Genomic DNA, 19,140 nt, shown 5'->3' with positions numbered 1-19,140 from the left:
GAGCGGTAGAATAATTGTTATGTAGATGTTATTGTTGTATTCATTCTTTATTAAATAAATAAAATGCATAAAAAAGCACAGGTTGGCATAGCAACCACCTTTATGCTACATTGTGCTCTCTAAACCTAAAGCCACTTCAGCATGCAATTAGAGCGTTCTTTAAGATAAATACAATATGAATACTTGATGACAATGTGTTTCGGGTGCCAAACGCTTTGCCACAAACTTCGCCCAAGTTGTCCAATTAACTTGATCAAAAAGTTTGCGTGTTGAGCGAAGTCATTACCATCTGTTTGTGAGTCTTCCACTCCTTGCTATTCCCCCACGGTTTGGACTCAAATCAAAGTGTTTCTACCAGTCGTCGCAGCATGGGTGTGCATGGCGGCGGCGTTGAGGAGGGGGAGGCGGGCCCGTGCGGAGACATTACAGGCAATGGAGTGCAAACAATTAATGTAAGGGGAGAAAACACATTAAGTTCCTTAATCTCTTCAACAAAGTTATCGCTATAAAGCTGTCAGACGTCTCGTTCACGCATCACTGCCGTCGGTTTGCCGCCGTGTCATTATGCAAAGAGGCGAGATTGATATTAAAGTTTAAGATTCCCCCCACCACCCTGCAAATTGAAAGTAGGCTGTTTTACGACCTTGAACTAATGACTGTTGATATTGAAAATTCACTTGAAAAAAAAAATACTTTATTATAATCCAACTTTTATAGCACATATACATATTTTCATGTGATCTCCTGAAGTCAACGCATTTGTCACGTGATTGGCACTAATTGTGTTATGTCTTGACCCCCGCTTGATGTAATTGCGGCATTCAGGTCAGGCATAATGACAGTGTTTATCATGCTAAGTAGATCTGTCCTAAAGAGGTTCACTGAGAACATGTGTCAGCACCAACTAAGCATTTTGTCGTATTCACCAAATTTTGAAAAAAAAATTCAATTGCTGTGAGGGATCGCTATGCTCTTTTGGGCAGAACATGTTATTATACATACTTTTAAAAAGGTTCTCTGCACCCAAACTGTTTTAATGCTATCATGCATTAACATATCAAATGAAACTTGGGTCATTTAGTGTTGACCTCTTTGCCTGGGACGAATCTCAAGTACTATGATTAGAGGCATGTGATGGGAAAATGTATAATTTACTGCTATGACTTGGTTATGACTTGGCTGGCATTACGCTTGGTGTTAGGAATATTATCAAGGCCATGAAAACTCAATATTATTACGGCCTAATTTTCTAAGAAATGTTTTTTTTTATTACAAATACTGTTAGTTGTACAACATTTCAGATTCATATTAAGATATTTGCCGACTTTAACATGCTCATTGGCTAATGCTAAAACAGATAGTCATGAGAAAATCAAGGTGGACTTTCTGTTAATTGTATAGTCAATTCTGCAGATTTAGTATAAACCAAATAAAAAATATATTCCTCATTCATTTTATATTGATGCAATATTTTTATAAGGTCAGGGTCGTAGTAACTGTCATAACGACAACAAATCAACTGAATGTAATCTGTAGCTAATTATTGAAATGTATCCAATTCACTAAGCTACTTCACTGGTAAGGGGAAATGTTCTGCCTCCTAGTCATACGCCAGATATACATCTAATTATAACTTTTGTGGTACCTTGCTAAAACATAAAGGCCAACAAGGCGCCTGTATGTGAGTGTCATCGACTAAGTACAAGATAGAAAATGACATGTTTGATGGCGGGTCATACTTTGTTGACTTACCAGGATGGTGGTGATGAGAAGCGACCGGTTAGCCAGGGAATCTGTGATGTTCATCCCTTTTCGCTTGGGCACTTCTGTGATGTTGAGACCTCCCGACGCACTCCACTTCCCAACCTGTGGAAGACGAAAAGCATTAGGGAGTGTGTCCTTGGCATGGACTGTGATTATTAGTGTTATTAGTTAGTTGTATGATGTAACCCATGATGTATGTAATAATTAAATATTTAGTGTTATAGTAATAATAATAGTAATGGTGTAATAATTATATTATTACACAAATACCGTATTTTCTGGACTATAAGTCACACTTTTTTTCATAGGTTGGCTGTTCCTGCGATTTATACTCCAGAGCGACTTATAAATGAAAAAAACTGTTTATGTTACATAAACACTGGACACCTTTTCTGTTCATGTTTATTTTTGGTGTCGCTGAATAACCATTGTGTTAGCATATCTTACATCTATTCAGCCTGTTCTCTATTCTTTTATTCATGTTAGAACTTGCCTTGCAGATACGTAATGTTTCGGTCAAATGCGACTTATACTCCAGTGTGACTTATGTATGTTTTTTTTCTACCTAATTATGAATTTTTGGCCTTGTGCGACTTATACTCTGGAGCGACTTATAGTACAGAAAATACGGTAATTTGTGTCATAATTATTAGTGTAAAATATTATTACACAAATATTATACATTTTACATTCCTCTGAAAATAATAATCTCATACAGTAGATCCCCTCACAGTTCATCATATCCCACAAGTTTAAACATTTATTTTCACTGCTGTAATTGTAAATGTGTTTTTTTTAAATAGCAATTCAAATAAAATGTAGTTTGATGGCACTATCTGCATTGGAAAAAAAATGTTGCCACTATTTAGTCCAGCAGAGGATGATGTCTCACAAGTCAACATTTTCCAGCAAGAAGATGCTTTGATATAATAACACTGTAATTGCTTCTTAATGTGTAAAACTGAATTACAATGCATTTAATAACAATAACAGGCATATGATAAGCTTTAGAGTATCAAATGTCCATTATTTGAGTGTTTTATTTGCCATCCGTGGGGTTCTTGTAACCATTAGATTCAGTCTTCTTTTCAATGTGGGCCTATTACACATTTGTCAAAAAAAAAAACAAGGCTGGATACATTTAAACAAATAAAAAAACTAATCTGAATATATTTATTTTGTTCTTTGTGGTTGTCAAAACAATCCGTATTCTCTTGGGATTTGTAAAAAGCATTTAGTGTAATATGCACACCAAGCTAGTAGTTGGCGTTAGCAATAGCATAAAACAAATATATAACATAACTTACAATGCCAGCTGTTTTAGATTATTAATGACATTTCCCCTTGCTGTCTCAGTATTGTAAAAGTTATTCATAGATAAAATATGAAAAACCCTCAGGCTAAAAAAAAAAAAAAAAAGACAGAAAAAAAGCTCTTAAACATATCATTAGCCCAAACAGTCCCGCTGCTGTCGCTAACAATCTACACTTGCAAGCCTCCTCCCAACCTTATCCAGCTGCCTGTCTCGCTACAAACGCTCGGCTTTTAATATTCAGGGAGTCCTTCCTCAGCGTCAGATGCGTTTAAAGACGCACACGGCGCACAAAAATCATGAAAACGGCCGGTTGACATCCTCCCTGCTTAAACTGGCATGATGTATATGCTCTCAAAGGAAAAGAACATTAGTTGTGGCTTGATGCGAGACTTATGCTAACTATTAGTTTATTTCTCTTTGTCAGTGTCACTTGAGTACCCAATAACATTTATACCTAGTTTTCTGAGGAATGTGTATTATTGTACATATTGTTAGCCTAACAACATTAGGCTTATCGCCACCTTATTTGAGTGTTTGTGACTTAAAATGCTTGCTCGTTAGCTAGGCAAGGCAAATGTATGCTAATGGGATGGATGCAAATGATATTGGTGTACAGCTAGCATGCTAGTTAAGTACATGATAATGTTTGTCTAATTGACTTTTGTAAAAAAAAAAAACATAAAAAAATTGAAAAAAGACGAATACAGAAAAAACACGTTATCTGAAAATATATATTTTTAATATTCTGAAAATAAAATTACCATGGCAAAAATAAATAATATTGTTTATAAATATAAATAATATTAATTTAACTATGAAATTATACTAATAATGGAAAAAGACGTAATGTCATGAGAACGACATTGAACAAAAGTCAGAATTTGACGAGAATAACTAATATTACTTGGGAAAGACATTTTTTGTGATGAACAATGTCGGAACCTGAACATTATCAAAAAAGTTGAATAGAAACATTCAACATTTTATAGGAATACTTAACAATAATAATGCAAAAAATTAAAATAAAATAAACATTTTAATTGCAAGAAAATATGAAAATGTAATATGTGTAAATAAAAAAAAAAACTTATCATATGCTTAATAACAGGGTTAACTCACAAACTAGCCATACAACAATACCATTTTCTTTCATTCACATCATTTTATGGTTTCTGAAATGAGTTCTAATTGTAGCAATTACAATTAGCGCTAGCCGTTTAACATGATTAGTAAAAGAAAAAAAACGTCTGTATTCCAAAGTGGCTTGAAATCCGCTCCTGAATGAAAAGCGCTGTAAGAACCCGATCAGAGCTGAAACTAATATTCAATTAGGAGGGATTATTTGTTCCACATCCGAACAGACTAAAGCCGATTCCACAGATGTACAAGATGGAAAAAAAGAATCCGACACAATGAGGAGATGCTAATGGACCATCAAATAATTGCATGGCCTTTTTCTATTTAAACGACCGCACGCGAGATGCCGACAAGCGGGAGAAGAATGGCTTCAAAGGAGATGTTTTTTTTTTTTTTTCCAAGCTGCCGTCCTCCAACTTAGGGGTTACGAGATGAAAAGCCTCCACTATTATATCATCTTGAGCCTTTAGGGAGTACTTGAGGAAGTCATAATGGGACTTATCCCTATTTGATATATTCATAATGTATGAAAGCCCTCTGGTAGTGAGAGGCTGTTGTAGTCCGGAGGTTGCTTTGTCTTTTTGTACGATAAAAGAAGACATACATTACCAATCTTTTACGTCTTTACACAATGTTTCTTTTCTTGTATTGTGTTTATACAGCACCATTACCACCAAACCGCATTTTGGGCATCACCTCAAATTATCATTAAGAAGATGCAGCGATTAACAACCTAATGCAAACTGATCCGTTTTATGATTCAGTCGTACTTGTAGGAACTGTCAGTTTAGTTCCTTGTTAGGGAGATAAATTCTTCTTCTTCTGTCTTACCTTTTTTGTAATATTGCAAATTTATTCTCATGTCTAGAAGAGTGCTTGGTTTTGGTATGCCAAATCTGTATGATTTGGTTTTCAACTTACATTAACCCCGTTGTCCCGGTTATCACTGCATACTGTCTCAGTTATCATGCAATATTGCATGTAACAAACTAGTATGTTTGCCTGTACTGTAGCATTCTGTGCTGTGAAATCGAAAGCTGAAACAATACACACAATGCGTTGGCGACTCACTGTTCACCCCCTTTTTTTTTATTGAGTCTGACGGCAAAATATCATGCGAGTGGCAGAAATTTGATAAAGAAGGCGAGAAAAACTACAGTAGGTATAAATAAAGTTTACTCTGCCCTAGTCCTCCTTTTGGCGTGAAAAAAAAGTTTCAATCACAGTAAAAGTGATTCTACATGTTCAGTTATCGATTTTATTTGTTATTTCTACATAGTTGGCATTGTTTTCTGCATGTAAAATGAGAATTATTTGGTATAAATGTTTTTTTGTAGTATTTATGGGTGTCTGGAATGGATTAATTGGATTAAGATTATTTCCAATTGAAAACATTGCTTCAGTTTTTGTTTTTTGGGTTTTTTTTTGACCTTTTGGAATGTCTTGAAAACCGAGTTACCACTGTAAAAACAGTGGGACCTCTGTTAGGATACATCCTGTACATCCTGCATGTTTTTATGTCAACATTTACGTCAAGATTTTGCTTCGGTTTGCATATATTTTCTGGCTAATATGGTACAATATGACGTGCTTCTTGTCTTATTAATACATTGTGTGAATACAACTGCATTCTTAATGTATTTTTATCCAAAAACATCTTTGTTAACAGCCTATTAGGATGCTAATACAAGGCAAAAGGTGTCAATGATGTCATCAGCAACTGACTGTAGTTTTTCTAACTAACACAGTTACACTCTGCTTTTCTTTTTATCATGGCTGCAAAATAAACCACGATGGAGCCAAAGAAAGTTCCAAGTGCCCGCATTTCACGGCAGAACAGATGTCTGTGTTGATCTTGCTACCACTTCACCGTCTGTCAACAACCACACATTTTAAATATTTTTCTCAACTATAATTTGAAAACTCTAATAACATGTTTTGTGTGAACATGTTTGGCTTCCTGAAGGACATTAATTGTAGTTACATTATTTTTTAATGGAAACATTGAGTCAGTTTGTATACGTTTTGGTTAGAGTTGGACCGTTTCCGTTTCGTGACTAAGGCTAAGTAGACGAAAACACAAATATAAGGTATTCAGAAGACATATTAATTGACATTGTGATGATGTGTAGTATTCTACACTGGTCAATGGGTGTCAGTTAAGTTACTATAACGTTCAGTGAGACACACAAGCACCAGATTAGATCGTCAGAACAACAGGCTATTATGATAGGTTTGAATTATCTCACAACAGACACAATGATCCCTAACACAGTCTACTGTTTCGGTCGTAACCCATGCCAAACTAAAAAGCAACTCTGAGTCGTCAATTCCTGTCACATGAGCATGTGTCTTATTTATGTCCTAATTATCTTACTATCTCTTATTATAGCTACTATATTGGGTGAGACCAGTGTAAAGGCAACTATGGGGCATTAGTTCATGTCTAGAGGCTCTTATAATGTAAAACATGAATTTAAAAGATCTTTATTATAACTACGAAAAAATTAAATTTATAAATAAGGATTTCTACTTTTTGGAATTAACACATTAATTCCCTGGATATAAAAAAAATGGTAATATGTGTCAAAAACACTAAAGGAATAAACTCAGTACTTGCTGAGACACACTCTGCTTCTTCCTACTCCTTTTTATATATTTTGAATTATAAAAGTAATCATGTAAATTTGAAATAAACTACATGATCATGATCACCATTACCTTTTCTAGTCCATCCTCCTTCAGGCTTATGATGTCCAGGTCGAAGTCAGTACGCAGGCCGGTTGTCTTGTTGAACGACAGCCTCCCAGTCAGTCCTTCCCAGTGGGACTGGAAAATAATACACAGTATTATGTACAGCACGGCGGTCGAGTGGTTAGCGCGCAGACCTCACAGCTAGGAGACCAGGGTTCAATTCCACTCTCGGCCATCTCTGTGTGGAGTTTGCATGTTCTCCCCGTGCATGCGTGGGTTTTCTCCGGTTTCCTCCCACATTCCAAAAACATGCTAGGTTAATTGGTGACTCCAAATTGTCCATAGGTATGAATGTGAGTGTGAATGGTTGTTTGTCTATATGTGCCCTGTGATTGGCTGGCGATCAGTCCAGGGTGTACCCCGCCTCTCGCCCGAAGACAGCTGGGATAGGCTCCAGCACACTCATTTATTTATACTCTCTAAATATTCTCTAAATTCAGCAAATTGTTTTGTATTAGTTAACAGTAATAGTTAGCTGGTAGCTGATAGTAATAGATGACTCTTAGTACAATAATACTACGGATTCCAACACAATCAGTAGAATTGCCAGATTGTTGTTATAGTCTCTATGCGGTATAAACATATACTTAGTCTCCAAAAGTATTAATACCGTGCCCAAATTCTGATTTTAAACATGTTCATTCATTCATTCATTCATTCATTTTGTGCCGCTTATCCTCATGAGGGTCGCGGCGGTGCTGGAGCCTATCCCAGCTGTCTTCAGGCGAGAGGCGGGTTACACCCTGGACTGGTCGCCAGCCAATCACAGGGCACATATAGACAAACAACCATTCACACTCACATTCATACCTATGGACAATTTGGAGTTGCTAATTAACCTAGCATGTTTTTGGAATGTGGGAGGAATCCGGAGTACCCGGAATAAACCCCGCACAGAGATGGCCGAGGGTGGGATTGAACTCGGGATTTTAAACATCTTTTAACAGATATTTGACAAATGAATAAACAAATAAAATCTCACATACGTACAGTGAATTAAAACACACAAGACTCCAAACGTACACAACAATGGGAAGCAGTCAGGCTGCGTTTCCGTTCTTGTTGTTAATTACATCTTACATCAGACACGCTGCTAACACCAAAGGACCGCAGAGTTAATTAACGAGCGTCTTTGGCTTGATTCCCCACGAGGAGGAAAAACACATAACTGCCCTCTATTACTATTCCCCGATAAACACAACCTCATAAGCACAACACACACACACTATTTATTGCAACCTACACACACGCTTCTGAGCTTTGTATTATCTTATTTTTACTTTAGTTTAGTATTGCATCTTTTATAATTTCATGCCAGCATTCTATTTTCATTGTCATTTTCATAAACTTCTATCCTTAAAGCCTCTCAAGTTGTCAGTATTACAAGTAGAAGCACTCCATCCGCCCCACAGAGTCAGACGACAGGTTCAAACCCTGAAAATGCCTCTGCCACATCCCAATCCGAATATGACCTTCAAAACATGGCTGACATCCTAACGTAAATCAGTGTTTTTTTTACAATCTGGACTCCTCTGTGTTGTCTTCAGACGCACTCTGTTGTGAGGACAACAATGTAATAATATTTCATTGGCTTTCATCTTGATCACCAAAGGTCGTTATGATGGCTTCCTGTTAGAAGACAGTAAAACTCCTCAGTATTTTGGGAAAGGGATACTTGGCAATGTCATGGAAAGGACAGACGTGAGGGTGTTCTGCAGACAAACGAGGGAAGATTTCTAATACAGTTTGGAGACCACAAGCTTTCAACAGGACCAAAACAGAAGTACATAAAAAAGTCAATTCAATCCTCAAGGCACTCAAAACCACCACAAAATTGAACGCACCATTTTCAAAAGTCATCTAAGGACAAACAAGAATGCCTGTATGCTTTCTTGCATTTGCAGTCACCAAATGATCATCAGGAATAAAGTGTGAAAATCGTGAATAAAGTATTTAAGTCATACATAATGTAATAAAGTAATAAATTAAGATAAATAATCTCTATTACTAATAGTCAAAGATCTGCTATATGGTTTTTTACTGCTTTGTGGTCTCCTATAGAGCAGCTACACACAATAACCTACACAGAAAACTTTTTAGATCTTCCAGAATCTGCACCTATTCCAGCTGTATTTCCTGTCAAAGCGGTCTGTTTTAATTTATTCCATCCACGGCCCGCCCACTAGCATGACCACTCCTCTGTGACTGGTCACACGTCCAAAGTGCTTCCTAACTATGAACCATATAAGGAAGTCCACCCCTTTGTGACATCACAAAGGGGCAGTTTTACCACGCCTTTTGAAACCGAGCATTTTGAGTCATCCCAACTTTCTTTCAGGGCTGACTTCCAAATGCGCAAACCTCATTATCTAGAACTTTAGCATTGTTTAACACGAAAATACAACATTCTAACTACACTTATAGGTCAGAAAAGTGGAAATTTTGCCCATCATTCACAAACCTTATGTGAAACATGAACACATATTTTTTTCTGTGCATTATAACATGAAAAAACAAGTTAATTTCAGTTAGCTTACAATGCTGTCATTGGGATACACCTATTTCGATTATGAAGCCCTCTAAAAATAAAACCTCTAACAACGTTGCATGGTTTGATATACATGCTGTGATCATACATTAACACGTACACTGATGATAACATGTAATAGTTGCAGTATCTTGCTGTAATTTGATCATTTAAAACTGAAACTGCTTTCTTAAGCGCATTGATACACATACTAGCTAGTTCCATCAATAACACTTACAATGTCGGCTCTCCTTGGGATGGCTGTGTCTTCCAGCACAAGAAATGTGCTCCAGTTCTCAGGTAAAAAAAACGCTGATGGCAAACGAGCATCTTGTTGATTCTTTGTAGAGAAATTGAGCGCTCGGTATCCATTCTTCTGTCTGTGAATGACGCTGAGACTAGCAATTAGCGAGACGTTGTGTTAGTCTGCGAGATAAAAATAGTTTTTCGTGTTAGTTGCTAGAATAATAATACCGCTGTAGTTTGGTTAATATAAAGGTCAGTTATGTAAATGGAACACCGTTGGGAGTTTTTTGTGAGGGCTTTGGCGTCAAAATAGGTATTTCCAATGATGCCTGTTGCTAGCTAGCGCACATAAACCCATTCTCTCACCCTAGAATACACATAAGAGAGAAAGAAATATGTGTTCATGTTTCACGTTAAAAAAAGGTCCTCTATATTACACGGGGCACTCTGCAGTTTTTATAAATATCCTTATGTTTTTAGGAATAGGCAGCAAAACATTTAACGTGAACATGCTAGCCGGTTTGATATATTTGTGGGCCGGATTTTGGCCAACTGCCAATTTTGAGTCAAAGATCCTCTATTTGACATAGGTGCTCTGCTGTTTTTTTTTTTGTTTTTTTTTTTATTTGCTGTTTTCACGAATCTGCTGACAAAATGTTGTTCTACCTAGTTTTAACCTGAACATACGAGAGCTGGTTTGACATCGTTTTTCCTCAAGCAGTATTTAAATTTGCACCAAAATGTAATGCATTTCTCCTTGGCCATTGCCCACACACATTATTGGAAATTCCTTCGCTTGAGGTCGCGTTTGCATATTTTTATTTTTGCAGTCAAAAAAACAATGTTAAAAACATAACCTCCTTTGCAGAAGATATGTTTTTTTTATTTTTTATTTTTTAACAGAAAGAACACATCCCACTCTGTTTACAGAGCCTCCATGAGCTTCAGGAGCAAATCACAACAAGCTTTTCGCCCACTGTGATGGTCACAATGTGCAAGGCTGTCTCTCCACATTGATCAAGCCAGGCTACTCCGGCAAGAAGGTGAGATGAGAGAGCGGACAAAAACCTGATGAAACCTGATTGCCGCTCGCAAACTTGTCAACTCCCCGCCGCTTCTTTGTGCAACGCAGCGTAAATACAATCATGCTAGTGCAAAAACACCTCCAAGACAGGTCTTGAGTGCATCACCGAGGGCGGCTCTTCTTTCTTAAAGAAAATGGTCATGCCGTTACCTTTTCTTTCTGTATTTTGGAGAAATAATGGAAGGTCTGACATCTCATCTGGACTTTAAAATAGGAGCATAGGGAATATGGGATATCATCTTCTCTGATGGATGCTAATGGCAGCCTCAGAGGAAAAAGAGGGTGGTTGAGCGATTCTGACTCCTAATTTGCCCACAGTTATATTTTCACTAAGTCTGGGTCTTATTTCTGGCCTGTTTCAAACACTTACATCATGCTTGTATGCTCCGAAGATGTAGGCGAGCGGGCGCTGATATGGCTGTGACCTTAAGTTCAACCTCAGTCATGTGACCGAACTACATCAGGAGTTGCATTTGACGGTACAATGCAGAGGACTGTGCAATGACCACATTACACGTTACCGATGCTAAAATGCTAAAGCTGCTTACTATTGAGAAATGCCTTGAAGGAACCTCTTTTCTTGAGAAACTCCGGACTGTAGAGTGCCTATTTCCGGCCATTTAAAAAAGATAAACCGACTCCTATAAAGTCGGTTTCGGCAGCTATCTGGAAGTCCTCTGAAGCACTTGAGAGCATGACCAACCACAGGGAAGTGGGCGTGCCTGGAGGCGGACCTAGGGTGGAATACGTTAAAACAGACTATTTGGCAGGAAGCCCGAAATCCAAAGAAATACAGCTGGATAGGTGCAGATTCTGGAGGAACTAGAAAGCTTTCTGTGCTGGTTATTGTGTGAAGCTGCTCTAACGACTTTGTGAGCAGCCTATGAGCTTGCTTAGACATAAAAAGAGCAACTGGAAGTCAACTCCATCGCCCGTCTATCATGTAATCAGTGGTTGATTCTGTAGTACTTTACTGACTACTTTGCTAACTTAAGGTGAAAAACGCTATTGAATTCAAGAAATAACCAATATGAACGTGGTTTTTTTGTTTGTTTGAAGGTATACATCCGCACCAGTGACATTATGGTCCAGAATACTAATACTCATCACACTTTGTGGTACCTGAATATCCCAATGGAATGCATCAATAGCTGAGTAGTATTGTGCAGTGGAAAAGTGGCATTTGAAATGCTCAGCTGTTCAAATTATATGTTAAAAATCAAGTGGAAATCCCTGCATCTTATCATATCAAGTTACAAATATTAGCATCTCCACCCAGCCTTCATCTGCCATTTTGTTTGTGTGTCTTACGTTGCAAAGTTGTCCTTTCAAAAAGGTTGCAGCACAAGCGTTCAGCAGATAAAATAACAACAAGAGGGAATTTCACACAGCAGACAACAATGCTGCTTTAATGTGACCATCATGGCTCACTTTGCTTTGTTTGTGGATATGATTGTTTTTTTTTCTTTTACTGGGTAAATACTGTAGTCCACTCACTCTTCCTATGAATAACACGCACACCCACACACCACACACACAGCGGACCGGCTTTAAATGTTACCATTACCTCCTTGATAAAACTCATGAAGCGGCCGCCGAATCTCCAAGGTTTGTGTCGGTGGCACTGCAGCGAGTTGACGGTCATCTGCGGGGCATGCTGGTAGGAAACGGACACGATGTGGACAGCGTCGTAGGTCAGAGCTGCATCTGTCTGGAATAAGGGGTGAACACTGTGTCAGCTAATGTCTGACAAAAACACATAGGAGCTGATAAAAATTATGACAGCAGTGCTTTGCTGTTTTTAATGACCTATGACAAAAATTTCCTCCAAATATCCTCTATATGACAGGAGCGCTTTGCTATCTTTAAGGATATTCTGCAGAAACGCTAGTCAAAGATCCTCTAAATGACAAGACTGCTCTGCTGTTTTTAATATCTACTGCAGAAATGCTAGTCAAAGATCCTCTATGTATGACAACACTGATCTGCTGTTTGTAATATATACTGCAGAAACGCTTGTCAAAGATCCTATATGTAAAGACTGTTCTGCGGTTTTTAATATCTACTGCAGAAACGCTAGTCAAAGATCCTCTATATATGACAAAACTGCTCTACTATTTTTAATATTTACTGCAGAAACGCTAGTCAAAGATCCTCTACATATGAGAAGACTGCTCTACTGTTTTTAATATCTACTACAGAAACACTAGTCAAAGATCCTCTATATATGAAAAGACTACTCTGCTGTTTTTAATATCTACTGCAGAAACTCTAGTCAAAGATTCTCTATATTTAACAAGACTGCTGCTGTTTTTAATATCTACTGCAGAAACTCTAGTCAAAGATCCTCCCCCTTGACATCTCCGCTGTTTTTAATAGTTTCTACAAAAACGCTAGTTAAAGATCCTCTGTGACAAGACTGCTCTGCTGTAATATCTACAGCAGAAATGCTAGTCAAAGATCCTCCTCCTCGACTGCTCTGCTGTTTTTAATATCTATTGCAGAAACGCTAGTCAAAGATCCTCTATATATAACAAGACCTGTGCTGCTGTTTTTAATATCTACTGCAGAAACTCTAGTCAAAGATCTTCCCCCTTGACATCTCTGCTGTTTTTAATATCTATTGCAGAAACGCTAGTCAAAGATTCTCTATATATGACAAGAGTGCTCTGCTGTTTTTAATATCTACGGCAGAAACACTAGTCAAAGATCCTCTATATATAACAAGACTGCGCTGTTGTTTTAATATCTACTGCAGAAACTCTAGTCAAAGATCCTCTAAATGACAAGATTGCTGTGCTGTTTTTAATATCTACTGCAGAAACACTATTCAAAGATCCTCCCCCTCGACTGCTTTGCTGTTTTTAATATCTACTGCAGAAACGCTAGTCAAAGATCCTCTATATATGACAAAACTGCTCTACTATTTTTAATATCTACTGCAGAAATGCTAGTCAAAGATCGTCTATATATTACGACAGTGCTCTGCTGTTTTTTTATATAGCCTACTACAAAAATGGTATGTCAACAATTATCTTGATGGCATGGGAGCTCTGCTGTTTTTAGGAATCTGTTACAAAAAATCTAGTCAAGCTCCTCCATACGACAGGAATACTCAGCTGTTTTAGTCAAGACCCTTTACTGTACATGACACTGTTGTTTTTAAGGACCGGCTGCAGAGATCCTCTATGTAGAGAGTACATAGAGATGCTCAGCTGTTTTTAAAAACTGACAAAAATATAAACACTACTCTTCTACAAAACAACAGTACTATGTTGTTTTTATCAATGTACTGATAGAAAGCTTATAGAAGCTGTTTGTAGGAATGGGCTTGCTCTCTCACACTGCATATGCAAGCCGGTTCGATGCCACTCAAAGGGCTGCATTTGGCCCGCGACGTGCCAGTCAGATAGGGTTGCTGTTATTTGTCATTCATACCACGTCAGAGAGACATTTCAATATTTATAAGGCGTAGGAGAGTGCTGTGTGTGTTTCTTTAATGATAAGCGTGTGTCAAAAAGTTGGTTTATTAAAAAAAAAAAAAAACAACAAACAAACAAACAGCTTCATGTGTTTTGACTTGCCGACTTGAGGAAAAACTCAGTAATCCCTTCAAAAGTACTGCGAAAGTGTTTTGGAATGATACGGTCAGGCTGTGTTCAGCATTTTAATTACTGATAAAGCGGATAAAACCTTCATTTTCAGGGAGCATGCAGCACTTTTTCAACACTCAATGCTCGGCTCTTGTGTGTTTATTCAATCTCAAAGAGCCTTCGGACAATACTGAGCTTTGTCAGGGTCAAAGTATGTTTTATCTTCTGGGTATATTATTTGAAAATACACCTGAAGGAAAAAAAAAAGATTCTTCTTTGTCCAGTCGTTGCTCCTTTTTGAAAATGTTTTTGGTTTTCTTCTGTGATTAATTCTGCTGCGAGACAGACCACCTGACTAAATAAGCTACCAAATTTAATCCTGCATGTCACACCTACATCTGCTACTAAGTGATAAATCCTGGCGGGATGACACAAATTGGGCCATTCAACCGGTGGATCAGCCCCCACCCGTGCTTTATTCTCAACAGATGTTTCAATGCGTACATTTGTTTATATATAATCAAAAATATATACTGTTCTAAGTATCTGTCCATTGCCATGGAAACATAATAATACAACACTGACACTGTAAGCTTCCCATTTTAATACATGGAACAGAATGAAGAGAGTTATTTTTCTAACAACAGAAGAAAAAAAAATGCCTGGGTGAAGTGTGTTTTTACATGACTTTAAAATTCATAAAAGCATAGCAATGCCTCCCACATATTTATCATTCCTCGTCTTCATAATTGTTTTCTACTTACTGTTTTCTTATTGTTTTTCATAGCAATACTATAAAATGTAACATTATGTATAATTATGCAGTTATTTGTGTTTGTCATTAAAATTAAAAATGAACCATAATTGATTTTCTACAAAAACACAATTTATATTAATGCAATGTTCTGCTTGTCATACTTTCATTCATTTGTTTTCTTCTGATTATAATCAAGAGTGTCGCGTGGGGTGCTGGAGCCTATCCCAGCTGTCTTCAGGCGAGAGGCGGGGTACACCCTGGACTGGTCGCCAGCCAATCACAGGGCACATATAGACAAACAACCATTCACACTCACATTCATACCTATGGACAATTTGGAGTCACCAATTAACCTAGCATGTTTTTGGAATGTGGGAGGAAACCGGAATACCCGGAGAAAACGCACGCATGCACGGGGAGAACATGCAAACTCCACACAGAGATGGTCGAGAGTGTAATTCAACTCGGGTCTGCTGGCTGTGAGGCCTGCATGCTAACCACTCGTCCGCCGTGCAGCAGTACTTTTCATACTTGTTCCTCAAAAAACAATCATAACAACTGCACATTATAGTTATATAATGTAATAATTTGGTTAATTTGGTTAATTGATTGAAGACCATGACAAGTGAACTTCCCCGAAGTCTGATTTCTTATTTATAAAATGAATATTTTTATAGTTACAGCAAAGAAACCTGTTTACGACCTTGTAGACATGAAATAATACCCCTATAGTTACGAGTGATGGAAAGTTCAGCTCTTTTTAGAGAGCTGGTTCTTTTGGCTCGGCTCTTTCGGCTCCCAAGTGGCTCTCCAGAATTTTTTTTTCCATCCATTTTCTATGGCATTTATCCTCACTTGGGTCATGGAGGTATGCTGGAGCCTATCCCAGCCGTCTACTGGATCGGTTGCCAGCCAATCACAGGCACAGATTCTTTTGTTGTCTTCAATTCATGTATTACATATTATGTGTATTGTGTAAAATATAGAAACTAATTAAAAAATACATGATATCAAATGTTTATTATTTAAACCTTAATGAACAGCTCCAAAAATACAATATATACTTAATATACAATATAATAATATAATGTTATACAATGAATATATTATAAATATATAATATTATCTCAATAGACAAATTATGTTCAAATAGGTCAAATCTCTTCATGCAAATTTCTCACAAACAAATCGTCTCTAAGAGCACCACAGCGTGTTTAACCCGACGACTCCCCTGCTCAGTGTGGACGCAGCGACGCCGCCACGCATCATGACATTCGCCTTTCGCAGAAGAAAAACTGATGAAAAAACTAATTAACTCCCATCTGTCTCCCAAAAATGCAAACCGGCTCCTGTCTTTCATTTCAAAGAGCCACCTCTTAGAGCCGATTCGTTCACAACTGACACATCACTAATAGTTATACTCGTATTGCCCGATATACTAAACATACATTGTGAACAATGTATAGTACTACATATCATCACAACGTATTTGAATGCATATTCTGAATGCCTTATATTTGTATTTTAGCTCAGTTAGGAATTTTTTTATGCTTGAAAATGCCGAATTTAGCCCAAAAATATGTAAAGTTTGCTTAAATATGCATTTTTTAAACTAATAATATGCCACAAGTCAACCACAAATACCAAAATACCAAATACCGAAATGTATACCTGATGTAAATAGACTACTTCTTGTATTAATCTGCTTATTACTTATTGCCAGTGACCTGAATGTTACCTTCATTAAGGAGGTATGTCAGATTTGTGCTTTTATTTGTCAGATATTCAATTCATATGGTATTTGTACCCACCTTTGTGTTTTTTAATACCCATATCGGAACAAGTCCCACTCTGGGGCAATATATTGTCATATGAACCATATTGTATAGACCCACCTCTGCCATTAATGATCATAAAGATGAGGTGTAAACGTACTAGAACATACCGTCATGATGCCCTCCAGGAGGCCTGAGTCGGGTTTAGGCGGTATCTGCCTCTCCATGGACCACTTCTCCACAATAGAAGACACCTGGGGATTGTCCACATTGAGGATGCGGAAGCCGGTCATATTTACGCCACAGAAGCGATATGGCTCCAAATCAATGGCCATCAGATCCTTTTTATTGAGAGCAAGAGAGAGAGAGAGAGAGAGAGACAGCAGTAATGAAGAAAATAGTCTCATTTAGTTTCCACTCTCCCACCGTGCACGCCTGGATTCTGCCTTTTAAGTATTCATGGCGGCACGCTTTTCTCCTCACATGAAAAGCTAAATGATGCAGCTTCTGATTAGAGAGATGCTATATTAAGATCAAATAAAGCCAAAGGAGGGTTTGCTTTCAATGCCACATCAGGAGATGTACGCTCACCTTCAAGATAATGCTCTTCATCTTAGTGGACAAACAAATATCTATTTAAAATCAGTGACAGATAAACTCGAACAAGTATTATAGCAACAACACAGCAGCTACAGAACCAATGTTGTAATATCAGTAAGGAAAAAACATAGCTTATTAAAAAAAACAAACAATACTGAGTAGCCACATTTTAAAGCGCACGCAGAGTTGGATACTCCACCAATAGCAAAGTAGCAATGTATGCAGAGGCTGGCATCCCATTAGAGAAGTTAGACAGTTTGTTTATAAATAAACGTGCTTTACAATTTGACACAAGTGTATTTCATTATAAGAGAGCAGCTCTTCAGAGCAACAAAAATTTAAAAGCGCATGTAGAGGTTGATAAATGCAGCTGCTGCCATCTTCTGGAGTTAATTAATTAATTACTTAAGGACAATTTGGAGTTGCCAATTAACCTAGCATGTTTTTGGAATGTGGGAGGAAACCGGAGTACCCGGAGAAAACCCACGCATGAACGGGGAGAACATGCAAACTCCACACAGAGATGGCCCAGTGTGGAATTGAACTCGGGTCTCCGAGCTGTGAGGCCTACTTGCTAACTACTGATACACCGTGCAGCCGCGTGTCCAATATTCATTCATTTTCGACCGCTTATCCTCACGAGGGTCGCGGGGGGTTGCTGGAGCCTATCCCAGCTGTCTTCGGGTGAGAGGTGGGGTACACCCTGGACTGGTCGCCAGCCAATCACAGGGCACATATAGACAAACAACCATTCACACTCACATTCATACCTATGGATAATTTGGAGTCGCCAATTAACCTAGCATGTTTTTGGAATGTGGGAGGAAAACTCACGCACACACGGGGAGAACATGCAAACTCCACACAGAGATGGCCAAGGGTGGAATTGAACTCGGGTCTACTAGCTGTGAGGCCTGCGTGCTAACCACTTGACCGCCGTGCAGCCCTGTGTCCAATATTCATTCATTCATTCATTTTCTACCGCGGGAGGTGCTGAAGCCTATCCCAGCTGTCGTCGGGCAAGAGGTGGGGTACACCCTGGATTGGTCGCCAGCCAATCACAGGGCACATATAGACAAACAACCATTCACACTCACATTCATACCTATGGACAATTTGGAGTCGCCAATTAACCAAGCATGTTTTTGGAATGTGGGAGGAAACCGGAGTACCCGGAGAAAACCCACGCATGCACGGGGAGAACATGCAAACTCCACACAGACATGGCCGAAGGTGGAATTGAACTCGGGTCTCCTAGCTGTGAAGTCTGCGCGCTAACCACTCGTCCACCGTGCAGCCCCATGTCAAATATTGATCCTCCAAATAAAAGCATATGACTATGTCCCAATTCCAACGTCTGATTTGTAGTTGCAAACATTATACATGTATAATAGACAAAAAGTGAGCTCATTAATAATTCACTGTCTGCATTCCCATGGCAGCAATGTGATTTAAGCCAAACGTAATTTCTAGGGCAGCCATTGTAGTCAAAGCGCCAAGTCACACGTCGACACATGTCGAGCTGTAATGGGCCGGGGGGCTCGGGAAAAACATTTGGATCAACATAGATATTTCATTAGCACCCTGT

The 19,140-nt window shown here is 38.2% G+C and overlaps 1 protein-coding gene across 2 annotated transcripts in view; it reads right to left on the bottom strand.

Moving 5' to 3' along the window:
- Positions 1-19,140, bottom strand: part of grik3 (glutamate ionotropic receptor kainate type subunit 3) — a 129,178-nt gene that overhangs the window by 37,317 nt on the left and 72,721 nt on the right. Inside the window, exons 6-9 of one of the 2 annotated variants that reach the window (XM_058054178.1) lie at positions 17,123-17,293; positions 12,395-12,538; positions 6,938-7,045; positions 1,753-1,866 (exon numbers count right to left, since the gene is read on the bottom strand). In XM_058054178.1, coding sequence (XP_057910161.1) covers positions 1,753-1,866; positions 6,938-7,045; positions 12,395-12,538; positions 17,123-17,293 — 537 coding nt within the window. The remainder of the gene's footprint in view (positions 1-1,752; positions 1,867-6,937; positions 7,046-12,394; positions 12,539-17,122; positions 17,294-19,140) is intronic. The other variant, XM_058054179.1, reaches the window with a different exon arrangement.

The sequence above is a fragment of the Doryrhamphus excisus genome, chromosome 17 (genome assembly GCF_030265055.1).
Source record: "Doryrhamphus excisus isolate RoL2022-K1 chromosome 17, RoL_Dexc_1.0, whole genome shotgun sequence".
Lineage (NCBI taxonomy): Eukaryota > Metazoa > Chordata > Actinopteri > Syngnathiformes > Syngnathidae > Doryrhamphus > Doryrhamphus excisus.
The sequence above is the reverse complement of the archived record's forward strand: the minus strand, read 5'-3'. Positions and strand labels throughout refer to the sequence as shown.